This window comes from Geotrypetes seraphini, chromosome 2 (assembly GCF_902459505.1).
Source record: "Geotrypetes seraphini chromosome 2, aGeoSer1.1, whole genome shotgun sequence".
NCBI lineage: Eukaryota > Metazoa > Chordata > Amphibia > Gymnophiona > Dermophiidae > Geotrypetes > Geotrypetes seraphini.
This window is the reverse complement of record NC_047085.1, coordinates 232,430,924-232,447,938: the sequence shown is the minus strand read 5'-3', so window position 1 is coordinate 232,447,938 and position 17,015 is coordinate 232,430,924. Positions and strand designations below refer to the sequence as shown.

The 17,015-nt window shown below is 43.7% G+C and overlaps 1 protein-coding gene across 1 annotated transcript in view; it reads left to right on the top strand.

Annotated features, from left to right (window-relative positions):
• The window catches only part of POLDIP3 (DNA polymerase delta interacting protein 3), a 103,368-nt gene extending 89,638 nt beyond the window's left edge, over positions 1-13,730 (top strand). Inside the window, exons 7-9 of the mRNA XM_033935180.1 lie at positions 2,761-2,890; positions 11,628-11,694; positions 13,138-13,730. Coding sequence (XP_033791071.1) covers positions 2,761-2,890; positions 11,628-11,694; positions 13,138-13,315 — 375 coding nt within the window. The 3' untranslated portion in view covers positions 13,316-13,730. The remainder of the gene's footprint in view (positions 1-2,760; positions 2,891-11,627; positions 11,695-13,137) is intronic.
• The last annotated feature ends 3,285 nt before the right edge of the window (positions 13,731-17,015 follow it).

The window sequence follows — 17,015 nt, the reverse complement described above, 5'->3', positions numbered from 1 at the left end:
ACCAATCATTGCGTATTTTGAATTTTAGTTGAAAATTACTTGCAGTCATAAGTACAACTTATCTTAAATGTATCACTCCACAAATGTGATTATTTTTAGGATAAGTTGTACTTTGAGTTTATTTTGATGGTTATGACTACAGAGTTTATTTTGATGGTTATGACTACAGTACATGTTATTTTTCAACTAATAATTCAAAATATACAATGATTGGTCGATTAGGCTTTTAAGTGAGATAAATATCTGACTGTCTCCAGGTCTCTGAGCATATTTTAACATACTGATGCAATAGTTTATTTTCGTAGTTATAACAGTTTTAATGCTATTTTACATTTTTACACAACAAGGGTATTGATAATATTAGAAGCCCTAATCCTTAGCATGCTACACTACTGCCTTATCTTTCTTTCTATGCCACATTTATACTGTGTCCTTTGTGTTATTGCACATTTTATTGTATACCTGTATAGTTCTACACCATTTTTCAAATAAATTGGATCCAAGATCATCAGTTCCACGTTTTTTGCCTTTTGCTTCTTTCTTTCATGCCCCCAGAAACACTAAGATTCCGAATGATTCAGCACACAGCTGTGCACCTTATCTTTGGACTAAGGAAAAATGACCATGTCACACCTTACTTTAAGCAACTGCACCGACTCCCCATCGAGGCCTGCTTATTGTTCAAATTGTGCTGCTTCAAGTATAAGGTGCTGTATGGCCTCCTACCAAACTACATGATTTTGATGTATTTGAGTTTACCTCCCCAACCCGCCTTTGTGTTCCATTTTTTTTCTACCCTCCATGCAACAAAGGCTTAAAAGAGCTTACATCACAAAACTGTTATCCTACCAAGCAACTCACTTAAGCCAGGAACTACTCCCCATCATAGGGACCTCCTCATCATACATGCATTTTAGGCAAAGACTAAAAACATACCTGTTCAATAAGTTTCTAGCAGAGCACTCACACTCTTCCTGACAACTGTAAATGCTTCATGTGCAGATTCATCTAATACTATGTCCTAACCCCTTTAGCTATTTGTATTTGGGGATCTCTCTCTATAACTTTAATTGTAACTCAAGCTGTTTACTTATTTAGACTTTTTGTATTAATCACCTGATTGTATCCGATGCTGATCCTGTTTTGTCTCTAGGCTTTTTTGTATTTGTACCCTCTCTGATTATGTAAGGTCTTTAGATAATTTGTGTTAACCGCATTGAACTTCATGGTATATCGCAGTATACAAATAAAATTTTATGTTACGTTTTGTATTCTAGGAAGTTATTGAGACATAAGCTTTTTTCCTTTTGAGTTTTGTAGAATCAGTGTTTGCTTATCTTGCATATTTATATAATGGGGGAGTGAATTTTTTTTGCCTCAGGTTTGGGAAGCTGTTTTTTGGTCAGGCTACTGGTACACTGTAGATTTGCGCTTTAATGAGCATTGAAGGGTGGAAGATAAGGGGTGATGTTATGTTGTTGGGGGCTTAGGGTCTGTTACTAGGCTTATGGGGTGGGAGTCCAGTGTGTGTGGAGGTTATCCTGGTGAATGTTTTGAGTGTATGTGAATATTTTTCATGCGATGAGGATTTAGTTTGAATGTGAAGGGGCTCAATAACCCATTAAAGAGTAAAAATGTGCCTCTGATGGGTTTATGTGTAGATTAAAGTTCATGGGACAACATCCTGTTTGGGCAGAACTGGCAGAGCTGTCAGCGGCATACAGAGCCTCTCTGACCCTGTGCACATTTTTTTCTTTATTGACAACCAATGAATCAGACAGACAGGCAGCAGTTTGATTTTCCAGTTTGATTTTCTTTTTTTGGGGCTGGGGAAGAAAAAGAAAGAAAGAGCCAGGAAATGTTGGAGCCAGGAAATGGGAGGAATGAAAGAGAGAGGATTATAGGGGAGGAGGAGTGGAGGGGAAAGAGATCAAGGGGCAAAGCTGAATAGCTGGGGATAGGGAAAATAGACAGTGCTAAATGATGGGGGGGAGGCAATGCTGGTTGGGGGAAGAGACGGAGGAACATCATTAGATGGGGAGAGAGAGACAGAGAGGAGATCTTAGATGGCTGAGGGAAGGGGAGAGAGAAGAGATGCAGCATGGCAGAGGGAAGAGAGAGAAGATTCTGGATGGTATAGTAGGAAGGAGAGAGGGTGGGTTGAGAGAGAAGTTATACTGTATGGTGGTGAGTAGGGGGGGGGAGAGAGAGACAGAAGTGCCCAGCCAGTTGGGTTTTCAAGATATCCCTAATGAATATGCATAAGACATATTTGCATGCCTTTCTCCTCCATTATATGCAAATCTCTCTCATCCATATTCATTAGGGACATCCTGAAAACCCAACTGGCTGGGGGTCCCCTAGGATAGGGTTGAGAACCACTGCCCTACAGGCACATGTGTTGTGACCCCAAAGATTTAAATTTGCCCCATCTCACCCTGCATTAGTCCCTCTCCATTTTAACCTCCCCAAACATCTGAGTCCCCGACTGCTTAAGGGAGGAAGAGTAGGTATGACAGCTGAGAAAAAAGTTATGGAGATGTGTAAGAAAATGCCAATGAAGGAGGGAAAAATTGATGTTGCTATAAAGATGAGAACCCTTTTCTTATATCCTTTCCCCCAGACTGGTCTTGTACGCTTGGGTCTGTAAAATATGTCCCAGATGCTGCCTAGTCACTGCATCTGATTTTGCTGCTTGTAAGTAACTGGTGTTACTGTGCATGGCAGTGGCACAGATATCATTATACCTTCCCTTTTCAGGAATTATTCTGCGTATGTGGCGCTCTGAAGCGAGCTCGCCTCATCCAGCCTGGTGTTGCAGAGGTGGTGTTTGTGAAGAAGGAAGATGCCATCAGCGCTTACAAGAAATATAATAACAGATGCTTAGATGGTAAGTTGTGAGGCATGTGGGCTGACTAACCAAAGGCCACATGTTTTGTGCAGGGTCACACACCGGCAGCCTTTTATGCTTAGACCATGTGGTTCAGGCACCGAGCTGAAAGTTGGATGGAAATCAATAGATTCTCAGTCCAATACTGCAGTGAATTTGGACAAAGTGCTTACATTCCAATGTTGGCTCTTTGTCTGTTTAACTGTAATTGGGTGGTAATGATATTGCTCCTTCTCTCCCTTTTACTTGTGATGTAAGAAGATTGGTTACTACTACTTATCACTTATTTAGCGCTGAAAGGTGTATGCAGCTCTGTACATTTTGACATTTATAGACGGTCTCTGCTTGGTTAGTAGACTTTCCACATCTCAGAGGTGACCATATGACTGGAAAGTGTATTGGGATCCTGGTTGGGAAAGAAAGGAAGGTCAACTTTGTAGTCTGGAACTATGCAGCAGAGTTGGATTGCATTTTATGGGTGCTGTTCCCTGACAACATAGGGAAGGCTGGTAGCCACGCATTTTGAGTGATTCTAAATATAATGCAATGCAGTGTCTATTCATATAGTTCCCTCCTTCAGAAGAGCAGTACAGTATATAATGGCACATCTTTAATGTGCATTTTTGCTTGACGGTTTATCTGTTGGGCAGGATAGTAAAATTTAAATCACTTTTATATTCTTGCAGATTAAGGTAGTGTATAAATTTAGACGCATGCTAACAAAAATAACAGAAGAGAGAGAAAGAAAGGAAAAGAATAAAGAGGAGTTGTCATTGCCTGTTTTCCATACATTCTGGCTCCTCTGTCCAGGACCCTAAAAGCCATGTTTTTAAGTACTATTTTAAATCTAGTTGTTGAGTTTTTGGTCTGGGAGCAGAAGATTATTCCACATTAAGGAAGCCAGAAAGGCAAAAGCTGTCCGTTGAGTAATTTTAAAATGAATTTGGAGAAGGGATGGGATAGTAAGTAAGCTTTTGTATGAAGAACATAAGGAACAATCTAGTCAAAGATTAGAAGGTCAGACGGGGGGGGGGGGGGGGGGTACGGAAGGGAGTTAAATTGTAAAGTCTGCTGAGTAAGGATGAGCAGCAGTTTGAACTTAAACAACTTATTAGTAATCAATAATGATGCACAAATAGTGGGGTGACCTGATTAAATTTGTGGGCACTAGAAAGCAGTGTCATAGTCATGTTCTGTATCGGTCAAAAAGGAGCGTGACTTGTGTGTGAGTATATGATGATCTTAAAGTGGCCAAACAGGTTGACAAGGTGAGGGCAAAAGCTAGAAAGATGCTAGGGTGCATAGGGAGAGGTATGGCCAGTAGGAAAAAGGAGGTATTGATGTCCCTGTATAAGACTCTGGTGAGACCTCATTTAGAATATTGTGTGCAATTCTGGAGACTTCACTTTCAAAAAGATATAAACAGAATGGAGTCTGTCCAGAGGAAGGCTACTAAAATGATCAGTGATCTATAGGGACACACTTTAAGATCTCAATTTGTATACTTTGGAGGAAAGGCGGGAGAGGAGAGAGATGATAAGGATGTTTAAATATCTATGTAGTATAAATGCACATGAGGCAAGTCTTTTATTTGAAAGGAAGCTCCGGAATGAGAAAACATAGGATGAAGTTAAGATGTGATATGCTCAGAAGTAATATAAGGAAATACTTTTTTACAGAATAATCTCCTTGTAGAGGTGGTGGAGGCAAAGACTGTGTCTAAATTTAAGAAAAGCATGGGACAGGCACGTGGGATCTCTTAGAAAAGGAAGGGATAGTGGATGCCACAGATGGGCAGACTGGTTGGGCCATTAGGCCTTTATCTGCCATCATATTTCTCTGTTTCGAGATGAGGCTGGGAGCTCTTTTTAAAGAATGTTATTATAGTAGTCTGTTCTGGAAATTGCTAGAGTGTGAAGTAGACCTGAGAACAAACAGGGCATTAGTATTCTAACATCTGGGTGACATCATCCTACAGAGCCTGTTGTGCATACCATCATATATAGCAAGTAGAAAATAGAGAGTGGCTTGAGGACTGGAATCAAACCTGCCTCCGTCCGTCCCCACTGGAATCAAACCAGTCTCCACAAGTAGTCTCTTCCATCCCCATAAACTTCAGAAGTAGTTATTTCATTTATTTATGCTACTGAATTAGAGGCTCTGATAGAGATCAATTTGCAAATAAGCAAAGACACTTTATTAATTTAGAAATATTAATTGGGAAGAATACATAATTTGTAAATGGTCTCTGCCAGAGCCTCTAATGTAAAAATAAAATATAAATACTCCAGCTGATGAGGACCCTCGAACTATGTCAGAAGACTTCCTCTGAAGGTGGCCAAAGCTCCCTTTTACAAGCTTGGCAGGCAGCAGCAATGTCACTAAGTCACAGATGTTGGCACCTTTAGTGGCTTATGGATGCTGCCTACGACTGCTGCGCTTGGTAGAAGGGCCACCTTTGGAGGAGGTCCTTAGTTGGCGGTGCTCGGGGATCCCCATCAGCTTAAAGCAAGAGTCATCAAGAGTTTCAACACTGGAGAAATAAAACCAGAAATGCATTTCCTTTTCTGTTGGAACACAATACGATGACATCTGCTATACATATTTCCCAAAGCTAATGTACAGTGTTCCCCCGTGAATTCACGGTTTGGGAATCTCGGACTCGCTCATTCATGATCTCCGACCACCTCTTCCTGTAGTAAAGTCGGGCTACACCAATCAGGAGCTGCGTGTCAAAGCAGGAAGAGGTGGTTGGAGCAGACCACGAGTGATTTTCCAGCTGCCCTCTCCTGCCTCCCCTGCCTTTTGACAAATAAATTTGCAAGGGTTCCTGGAACGGAACCCCTGTGAATTTCGGGGAGTACTGTACTTCAATCAATAAATTCCTTTTTTTACCTTTGTTGTCTGGAGATTATTTTTCCGTCAAGTGGGTTCCAGCATAGTGCTGAGAGTGTAGGGGCATTGGCATTGCCGGTACTCAAAAAGTATAGGCATCAAAAGGGTAGCTCCCTCTCTTTGGTGGGGATGCCAGTGTGCCAGTCTCCAAGCAGCCAGATTTAATCTACTCATCAGCACCAGTATTTTCTTAGGCTGTCTTTAAAGCCGCTCCCCAGACTTTGCCAGTGCCTGCCCTCGATGGGTACTGAGCCATGCTCAGGGAGGAGCTGTTGCAGATGTCTCGGCTGCATACCATTCAGGCATCTCGGGCACTTGCACCAATTGCTAATTTACTACTTTCATGTCTTCTGCAAATTCTTCTTTGAGCGGTTGTTGTCCATTAGTCTTTTCTTCTTTCTCCTGTCTTGATCCATTTCCTCACAACTGCCTCTGACATATTAACCTTTCCATTTAGCTCTTTCCTCCCTTTTTTTCGGTTCTACCTCAGTACACTCAGAGTTCACCCTCTTTCTCCATACTTTTCAGCTTTCTAATAAATTTCCATTTTATTCTCTCATTGTTCTGTCCCCTTCCATCTTCAGTCCCCCTCTACTGCCATGTCCAACATCTCTCCCTCTCTCATCCCTTTGTCTACCCCGTGCAGCATCTTTCACCCCTCTCCACCAGTCCTATGCAGAACATTTCTCCTTCTATCACCTTCTCCAGCCCATGCTACATCTCCCCCTCCCTTCTTTCTACCACCATGTATAACATTTTTTCTCGCATTCCTTTCCATCCCCATGCAGGATCTGTCTCACAGTTCCCTCTCCACCCCATATCCAACATTTCTCCCTCTCATTCCCATGCATCTCTGCTTAACTCCTCTCCCATCACTATGTCCAACAATTCTCTCTCCCTCCCTATGTAGCTAGGTCAAATTGTACAGGTAGGACCTGGCTGCCAGTGCTAATTAGGGCTTTAACTTCCAACACTTAAGTACCCAATAATGTCTGTGCTAAAATCCTTTTCTAAATGCTAATTCAGATTTATGTAATAACAACATCATGCAATTTTAGATAGTCTATCAAGTATTTAGCAACCATGCTCTCCATTAACTTTATAAAAAACGAGAGAGCGTTTACTGGGCAATAGTTTGAATCAATAGTTTGAAATTAAAGATAACTTTTCTTGTGGATTTTTTGGGAAGGGGATGAGTACTATGTTTTGTAAATACTGTGGGAGCAGATCCAAAGAGAAATTTAACTCCAGCCACTTCATTAACCAAGATAAAAATTCCATTAGGAGGAGTTTTGGGTTTGTTTTTTTTAAGTCGAACAAGTGTCCAGCATGCTGTGAAATGCAGAATACGTAACCATATCCGCAAGCTTGTCTAACTTAATCCTAGGAAAAATACCTCATATCCTGTCTGTAGGAACACAACCCCACAAATCATTTGTCTGAATTAGCCAGTTAGATGTTGCAATAGATGACCTAAGTGTGTTTTTTCAGTTTTCCTTTTAAAAAATATTGCTAATTCAAGAGCATTTGACCTAATATCAGCATTAGATAGCATTCTGTAGGTTGAAGGTAATAGTTTGATTCCAAAAAAGGAAAAGGTGTCTGCTCTACTAATCAAGGCTGAGTAATAACTCTTTATCCCAGGACAAGCAGGCAGGTATTCTCCCATATGGGTGATGTCATCAGAGCCCGGATGCAGATGCCTCACAAGCAGACTTGCTTGAAGAAACTCGAAGTTTTGAGTCGCCCGCACCGCGCATGCGCGAGTGCCTTCCCGCCCAGCATAGGGCGCGTCTCCTCAGTTCTCTGTTTTCCGCGGAGCCGAGAAGTCCGTCTGACTTTCTGCGTTTAACTTCGTTCACTTTTTGCCTTCTCTCAACCGCAGTTGGTGTTTTTTCTTCACGAATCGCTGTTTTCTTTTATTTCTTTCATTTTAGTTTAAAAAAAAAAATTTTTCTTCTTCCGTTCGTTTTCCGGGACGGGCCGCTCGGCCGCAGCCCGCGGGCTTCGACTTTGCGGCGGCTATTTTTCTGCCTATGTCCCGGCCTGCTACAGGCTTTAAGAGGTGTAGCAAGTGTCAGCCATCTAACCTTTTCTGCTTCTCACTGCCACCCTGGAATCTCGCCACTTTCCAGCCCTCCAACCTGAATTGTGTAGAGATCAGGGGAAATGCATGCACTTGTGTTGGTTTCAGTGTGTGTCATGTCAGAGAAATTAACTACTTCTGGTTCACATCAGATTTCAGTTTTCAGAGCTTTTTGGTTTTCAGGATTTCAGATAAAGGATCTTGTATCTGTACTTTGTAGCAGATGTCTCCATTATTTCCATTTTCAATATGTTTACCTGGAACCTTTTGCTATGCATTAGATGCAGTATTTCATAGAGCATACACTAAACAAAATCCATAGTCTCTTCTACATTGATTGCACCTGAATAGATACACCAAAGAGGATCTTCAGGGTGGATACTCTCCTACCAATAAATGTTCCACATGGAAACACAGGGGTTCTCTGTTCTGGTGTTATTTTAACATTGCTTTCAGCCATTAGAGAAGCTGCTTGCTTCACCTGACATGTTATAGAATATATGCTGATGACATCTAGCTGTTCTGTCCCTCAGCCTGCTGGGAAGCATTTGCTTTGTGTAACTTGAATTAAAGCTGGGCTTTTGTAATGAATGATAACATTTTCCCAAAGTAAGATATTTGATAGAAGGGAAAAGGGTGGGTATTATTTTTATTTATCTCATAATGCATATGAATATATCAATAGTGTCAATATATTTGTATGAAATTCTGTTACGGGAGGGGATGAGGATGGGAGGGTTTCTATTTAATAATAATTGTTTAGATATTAGGTGTATTACATAATATTCAAGATATTAAAGAATATAAATATGTAATGAAATGTTATATTTAATGTGTTATATGAGAGTTAATCAAGTGTGTAACTATAAGTTCATATGATTTTATCTAATACACTTGTTGTAATATGCAAAAATGAATAAAGAATTAAAAAAAAAGCTGGGCTCTTTCTCTTGGAAACACTCTGGCAGGATTTTTAATATGTGATCTTCAAGAAACAAGTAAAAGCAATTTTTCTTAGAGAGGACTTTTCTAGCAGCTGACTCTGTACACCAGTGTTTCTCAACACCTTCAAGCCAAGTACCCCCTAAGTCTAACAAATAGCAACTGAGTACCCCCACCCAAACTCCGCCCCAGACCCACCCAAGACCACACCCCCATAATAGTACTAATTGCAGTGCAATTTCTTCCATTCATTTTTCATATACACACAATATAATCTTATTAATACACTAGTCTTTAAGCCTGTTACATCAACGGGTGCTAGAATAGATGTGTGTGTGTGTCTTTCTTTCTCTCTCCTTGCCGCTGTCTGTCTGTCTTTCTTTCTCTCCTCGGCTTTCCACCACCACCCCTTGCCTGTTCCCATTGTCCAGCAGCAGGCCTTCTTTCCTTTTACCTCCCCCCTATCCAGCAGCACCCCTTCACTGCTCCCCCTGGCCAGCAGCAGCCCTTCTCCCTTCGTTTTACCTCCCCCTGTCCCTGTATTTCTTGTTGTGCCATGCCTGCCTGTCTCTCCGTGGCCCCCTTCTGTTCTTCCCCCCCAGAGCAAATCATGATTGTTGTCTGCCCCCAGCACACCCCTCCTCCCAAAGCAGCCCCCTTTCCCTCTCCCCCTCCACTTCTTACCAGCATGGGACACCTCGCAGCACCCTCACGACAAACATCTGCTGTTGCTGAGACAAACTGCCGCTCAATCCACTACACACGCCGCAAGCCATCCCAAGCCCGTGTACGTGCCACAAATGGAATGCGGCCACGGAAGCACACAGCACGGCAGCAGGGATCACGGCCTCCTAAGTGCGCATGCGCGCTTAGGGTTTTATTATAGAGGATAATGGTAACCACAAAACTAAAAAAACACAAAGCACACTGTACAAAGAGAAAATGTTAATCATCATGTACACAGAGAAAATGTTAATCATTTATATTTGGGGGGTTTTCAAAAGAGATCAAGGCAGATGACTTTAAAATACTGTATGCAATGTTACCTCAGTAACAACTATAGAAAAATAGACAAATATAGTGCTAAATATAGACAGCAAATATAAATTCTCAAAACTGACACATTTTTTCACTAAATTAAAAATAATTTTCCTACCTTTGTTGTCTGGTGATTTAATGTGTCTCTGGTTGCACTTCCTTCTGACGGTGCATCTCATATTTCTTTCTTTCTGCCTCCACATGCTTCCTCTCCTCCGGACCTCATTCCCTTCCCCAACCAACATCTCTCTCTGTCCCTCCATAAGTCCAACTTTTCTTCCTCTCTCCTCCACCCCTATTGGCAGCATGTCTCCCCCTCTCTCTCACTGTCCATCTGTCTTTCTCTCATTCCCTCCCTTCCTGCAAGGAGAGTAGGGAAAGAGAGAGAGAGATCCAGGGTGCATCTCTCCCACCCCCTCTACTTCCACATCCAACATTTCTCCCTCTCTCTTCACCCGGATCATGTGCAGCATTTTTCACCACTGCCCATTAGCCCATTTTTCCTTCTATCACCCCTCTCCAGCACAATGCCCCATCTCTCCCTCCATCACTGTGTCCAACATTCCTCCCCCTTGCATCCCCTTCAATCTGTCCCCTCGCCACCACATCTCTCCCTCCATCACCGTGTCCAACATTCTTCCCCCTTGCATCCCCTTTAATCTGTCCCTCTGTTCCCTTTCCACCACATCCGTTTCTCCCTCTCGTCCTTCTATTCCTTATGCATCTCTACCTTGCTCCTCGCTCTTTGCCCAATTTTCCTCTTTCTTCCTTTCTCCATGTGCACCATCTCTTTTCCTCTCATTCACACACTCATGTCCAACAATTTTCCTTTTCTATTCCCACTCCTATGTCCCAAATTAGTGCCCCCTTCCTTCCTCCCTTCTGTGACCCATATTCATGCTCCCTCCCTTCCTTCTGTGTCCCGAGTTTGTGTCCCTCTCCCTGCCTTCCAGCCTTTTTCCCAAATTTGTGCTCCCCCCCTCCTTTCTCCCACGAATATGACCCCTCTCTTCCTTACTTGCTCACTCCAGGGCTGCACTCGCTCCCTTCAGGGCCACCCAGCTGGGCTGCTTCTTCCTGCCTTCAGCCGCACAGGGATGCAGGCTTTTACACACTGCATGTAGCTGACTCACAAACCTTCCCTCTGACGTCAGCTCTGATGTTGGAGAGAAGGCTTCTGGGTCAGCCACATGCAGCGTGCAAGAGCCACTGGACAGCCCTGAAGGAGGTAACTGGGATCCTCCGCTGACCTGGAAGGCTTCCTTCCGATGTCAGCTCTGATATCAGAGGGAAGCCTTCTGGGTCGGCTTTGGTGGAGGGAGGAATGCTGGAAGGAAGGCATGAGATCTGCGGCTTCAGCAAAGGGGGCAGGTAGGAAGGAGGGCATGGGATCCCCGGCGGCAGCCATTGAGGATGGGGGCGGGAGACCCACGCAGTGCTGCGTACCTCCAACAAGTGGCTTGCATATCCCTTAGGGTACGTGTACCACATATTGAGAAACTCTGGTGTACACTAATCCCTGCCCCTGTTGGTTGATGCTACAGCTGTCTTGAGGCAGACGTATAGTTTTGCTATATTTTTTTTATGTGAATGATATGGTTTGTTTTGATATGTTGTATTTATTATGTTAGCTACTAGTGGCTGGTTTTATGTACTAGCAGATTATATATGGTTGTACATTAAATAAAATGCTGATGTATTCATACAAAGGTTTATTGTGGTTAAATACAGGAGGATGATGTCCTCCTTCCTAACACATTTGTTCCTGTGTTCCAGGGCAGCCAATGAAATGCAATCTTCATATGAATGGAAATGTCATCACTTCAGACCAGCCCATTCTCCTGTAAGTAGCCAGCTTTGTCATGCTTGAAAAATACAGTTGCGGGTAGTGAATGCTAACTAAGGTTTGGGAATGCAATGGAAAAAAACAAACAAAAAAAAAAACCTGAGGGAACTTCTATGCAATACGATCCTTCTGCTTCAAGGGGACCTAACAAAATGGTGCAGGGCTTGTACACAATTCTAAATGAGGTATAAAAACACTTAAGTGCACTCATTTGAAGAAGGAAGGGGAAAAGAGAATGATTAAAAAAACATTCAAATATATGGCAGACTTTTTTTTTTTTCTGTTTCAATCTTTGATTTTCAAACTTTAATAGTGCAATACAATTGGTAAATCATAAATACTGCATAGAACGCACTAATACAATATACAATTATTACATTAAACAGTCATTTACTCCCATCCTCATCTTAATTATTAATACAATAATACATATGTGATTTCAATATTATAATTAAATAATTTAACTCCTCAAAGTAAATTTCCCTCCCTGGATGTGTAAAGAAATCTAATGAAAAAGAAAAAACATGACCCTTACTGTAATGCAGCACAACAAAGAGAAATGGGGAGACCCAATGATCCACAGTGAAAACAAAAACTGTGGATACAGATGCTCTGGAGATAATTTATTAAACACTGACATATAAAACCATGAAAATTCAATTTAAAAAGTACAATGATAAAAAATACAGTGATAAAAATCCAATCGGACCCTACACGGTCTGTGTTTCGGCGAACACGCCTTGCTACTTCAGCTTGTCTGCGGTGTTCTTTGCTCACATGTTTAAAGACAATAGACTGTTTTCAGTCCAATTCTTTATATGTGAGTTTGCAAACCATTGGACCCCTGAGGAAGTCGTGTTCGCCAAAACACGGACCGTGAAGGTCCGGTTGGATTTTTATCACTGTATTTTTTTATCATTGTACTTTTTTAATTGAATTTTCATGGTTTTATATGTCAGTGTTTAATAAATTATCTCCAGAACATCTGTATCCTTACTGTAATCCAACAAATGTAGTCAATGGACTCCATACATCATTAAATGACTTACTAGTCCCCAAACGTTCCGCCATCATTCTTTCATACTTATATGTGGTACACACATTTACCCACCAAAAAGTGTAATTAATCCTGTCATAATTCTTCCAATTATGTGTATTATTATATGGCAGACTAAGAAAGCACAGCGTACCATGTTTCCGTGGAATTTAGGCATGTCTGAGACAAAGGCAGAGGGAAATAGTAAATATAAGTGATAAAGATAAAAAGCCCCTTTTTCAGGAAGGTGAGTTTTCTCTTTGCTACTGAGCAAAACGTTATAAAGCAAAAATGCATTTTATTGGGCCACATCTGACCCTTGGAAACTGATAAAATCTTTGCTTCATTACTACCCCTTCATGTGTTGTCAGGCTTTGTCTTGTCTTTTTTTTTTCCTTCTACAGGCGACTGAGTGACACTCCCGCCTCTGTGAAGAAGACCAGTGAGGCCCGCAGGTCTAGTATAGGCTTGACCTCTAACCCTCAAGCTGAGGTGGACCCTGCCACCATTTTGAAGGCACTCTTCAAATCCTCAGGACCTTCTGCTTCGGTGCAGCCAACGGCTTTCCAAATTAAACTCTGAATTCCCTCCCCCCTCCCCAAGACTGGGTGGGAGTTGCCCTGAAGAGGATTATTACAAGAACTGCAGCAACACAAAAACAATAAGCGGCTCTCCAGGGACTTTATTGAAACCTTGTTGAGAGCAGAGGAGAAGATTGTGTATGTTTCCCAACATTGCTGCTTTTCTCTTGGGCTTTTTATTGTCATTTTCTACACACAGTACCATCCTTGTACATTAGTTTATTTTGTCTTCATAGTCTCAGCACTTTTTGTTTTTCCTTGTGTGTTCTCCAAAATAGTGCAAAGTGTTCCTGTGGACTTCCGGACACGAAACTCTCATCCAACCTTCTGGCTTCTCTCTTCAGCCCTCCCCTTTGTGATTGGTTATTAAAGTTCACAGAAAACTGATTATTTCTATTAAAAAAACAAACAATGTTCTTTTGTAAATACTTAATTTTTTTTCCTGTGCTGTGACTTGATTGAAAGTGGATACAACATCCGAGTAGTATATTTTCCTTTTGATAAAAGGTGTGAAATCACCTCTCCAGAATCGTCATTTCCAGGCCTTACAGAGCAGAACTAGTTGCTACATCTCTCCTCTCATGTTTGAAAAGTTTCTGCTTCTTGGCTGTTGTTCCTGAAGGGTTTGCAATGTAGTTGAATAATGAGAGCCAAAGTCCATCAGGAATAGGAAGATTACCAGGATAATCCAGCAACAGTCACTAAGGCCTAGATTCTAAAAAAAATCGCATTAAAAAGCGACAATATGTTATAGCAGTCATTCTGATAGCTAATTTTAAAAAACGAGTCATTCTCCCAAAAATGCTCATATAAATGTGGTTGGTGGAGATTAGCGAAGACTCGCTAAATTTGCATGTGCCCATCGCTGGTGAAAGAGATGGGCACATGTGCAGAAAAAATGTGGCCCCCCAAAAAAACAAACACACAACAGCGACAGAGATGTTCAATCTCTCCCACTGCCACACAACCACCCCACTCTCTCCTGCCACAAACAAATACCACCTTCTGCAGTGGGAGAGATATCCACTCTCTCCCACTGCAAACAAGCCCTCCCCCCCTCCCCAGCAGCAGGAGAGATGCCCACTTTCCAGCTGCCAAGCGATACCCCCCCATTAGCAGCAGGAGAGATGCCCATTCTCTCCCTCTGCATCACAACCCCCACCTTCAACCCCTCTTCCCCCATACCTTTATATGGCTGACCAGAGGCCTGCTCCCTCCAGTCAGCTGGCCCACCTCTTCCAAAATGGGCCTTCCCCTCTCCATTGCATCCTGAGGCTCTGATTGGTGCAGGTTGTTCAAGGCCCTTCCCAAAGGAGGGGCCTTTTACTACCTGGGCCAATCAGAGCCTCAGGCCCCTCCCTGGATGCACTGGGAAGGGACCTAAGGTTCTGATTGACCCAGACTCCTAAGGCCCCTCCTATAGGATCCAGGCCAATCGGAGCACTGGGGAGCAGAAGGTCCATTTTGGAAGAGGGCCAAATGACTGGAGGGAGTAGGCATCCCTCCGGTCAGCCATCTAAAGGTACGGGGGAAGAGGAGTCAGAGGCCGGGGGGGTTGTGATGTAGTGGGAGAGAATGGGCATCTCTCCCGCTGCTGGGGGGGGGTTACTTGGCGGGAGAGTGGGCGCATCTCCTGTTGCCAAGTGAACCTGTTTGCAGCAGTAGAGAGTGGGTTGTTTGTGGCAGGAGACAGTGGACATCTCTTCTGCTGCAGGGGGGTGCTTGTTTGCGGCTGGAGTGGGCATCTCTCCCACTGCTGAGGAGGGGGGAGGCTTGTTTGCGGATGGAATGGGCATCTCTCCCACTGCTGAGGAGGGGGGAGGCTTGTTTGCTGTGGGAGAGAGTGGGCATCTCTCCTGCTGGGGGAGGGGCTTGTTTGTGGTGGGAGACAGTGGGCATCTCTCCCACTGCTGGGGGGAGGTGGGGTTGCTTCAAAACAGATTTTATCCCAGGACAAGCAGGCAGCATATTCTTGACTGATGGGTGACGGCACCGATGGAGCCCCGGTACGGACAATTTTAGAGTGATTGCACTCTAAGAACTTAGAAAGTTCTAGTTAGGCTGCACCGCGCGTGCGCGAGTGCCTTCCCGCCCGACGAAGGCACGCAGTCCCCAGTTTCTTAGTTTCCACGGAGCTAAGAAGATGCGTGCTTCCAACGGCTGTTGGAAATTTTTTTCATTGTTACTCGCCTTCCCGCTCGCGCATTCTTTTTCTTCGAGAATTGTTCTCTTTCTTATTTTATTTAGTTTGTGTTAAAAAAAAAAAAAAATCACTTTTTTTCGATTTTTTCGGTCGGCCCCAGCGGGGCCTGTTGGCACCATCGAAGCCTCGGGCTTCGATTTTGCTACGGCCATTTTTCCCTTCATGCCCCCATCACCGGGTTTTAAAAAGTGTCAGCGGTGTGCGCGCCCTATATCATTATCCGACCCGCACAAGTGGTGCCTGCAGTGTCTGGGTCCGGACCATAGGGCAGAAACTTGCACCTGCTGTAGTTCTCTTCAAAAGAGAACTTTAAAAAATCGGCAAATACAGCAGCAGATCCTTTTCGGTACCGCTATGGAAGTTCCACCGGTATCGACTCCTGCAACTTCCTCCAAGTCGACACCGCAAGATCCATCGCCGGTGTTGCACCCCGTAGGTAAGCCGGCTAAGAAGCCTTCCCCTACTGTTCTCGGGCCGCCAGTCGAGCATGCAGTGAGCCAAGTCCTGCAGACTGCGTGTCGGCCCCGTAAGCGCTCCGCTCCCATTGAAGTTACTGCCTCTTCATCGGCTTCGCCTGAGCATCGAGCTGCACCGCAGGTACCGAGCAAGAAAAAAGCGGTACCGGTGCCATCGGGACCGACTCTGGATGAGCGTATTGCCTCCATCCTACAGGTCCAACTTAAGGAGCAACTGCAACAATTGCTCCCGGCTCTACTGACTCCGAACCTTCCAGTGTCGGTACCTACTGAGCCTTCGGTGCCGATTGTCGATCAGCCTCTTTTATCGGCATCGACATTATCGGCACTGCAAAAATCTATATCTATGCCTGTTCTGTCGGCAGAGCCGAAGTCTCTTCGGCGTACTGCTTACTCGGCTTCTGATCCGGTACCGTTCTCTGACACCCGTACCGCTGTGCAGTCACCAGGTACGGTATCCACACGTTCAGGGAAATCGGTACGCAAGACCAAGCATACCGAATCCTCCACTCCCCTTTCGCAGGGCCGTCTTCAATCGGTACAGGACCCTGACTTGTGGGATGACTCTGACGATCCCCTCGGTACCGAGGAAGATTATTCGTCTGATGAGGATGATCCATTGGTGCAGGATCCTGCTAGTAAGCCAGAGCACTCCTCCTTCACCAAGTTCCTAAAGGAGATGTCAGACACCCTTTCAATTCCTCTAGAGTCTGACTCTAAAAAAATCCAAGGCATTTCTCGATGCTTTGAATTTTGACCAACCTCCCAAAGAGTTTTTGAAGTTACCCCTCCATGACATCTTGAGGGAAACTTTTTACAGAAATTTGGAAACTCCTCTAACAATTCCAGGAGCCCCCTAGGAAACTGGAATCACTTTATAAAGTGATTCCTATTCCAGGGTTTGACAAACACCAACTTCCCCATGAGTCTCTGCTGGTGGAGTCGACCCTGAAGAAATCTACGGGAGCTAGTGTATATGCCTCTGTCCCTCCTGGCAGAGAGGGCAAGGCCATGGATAAATT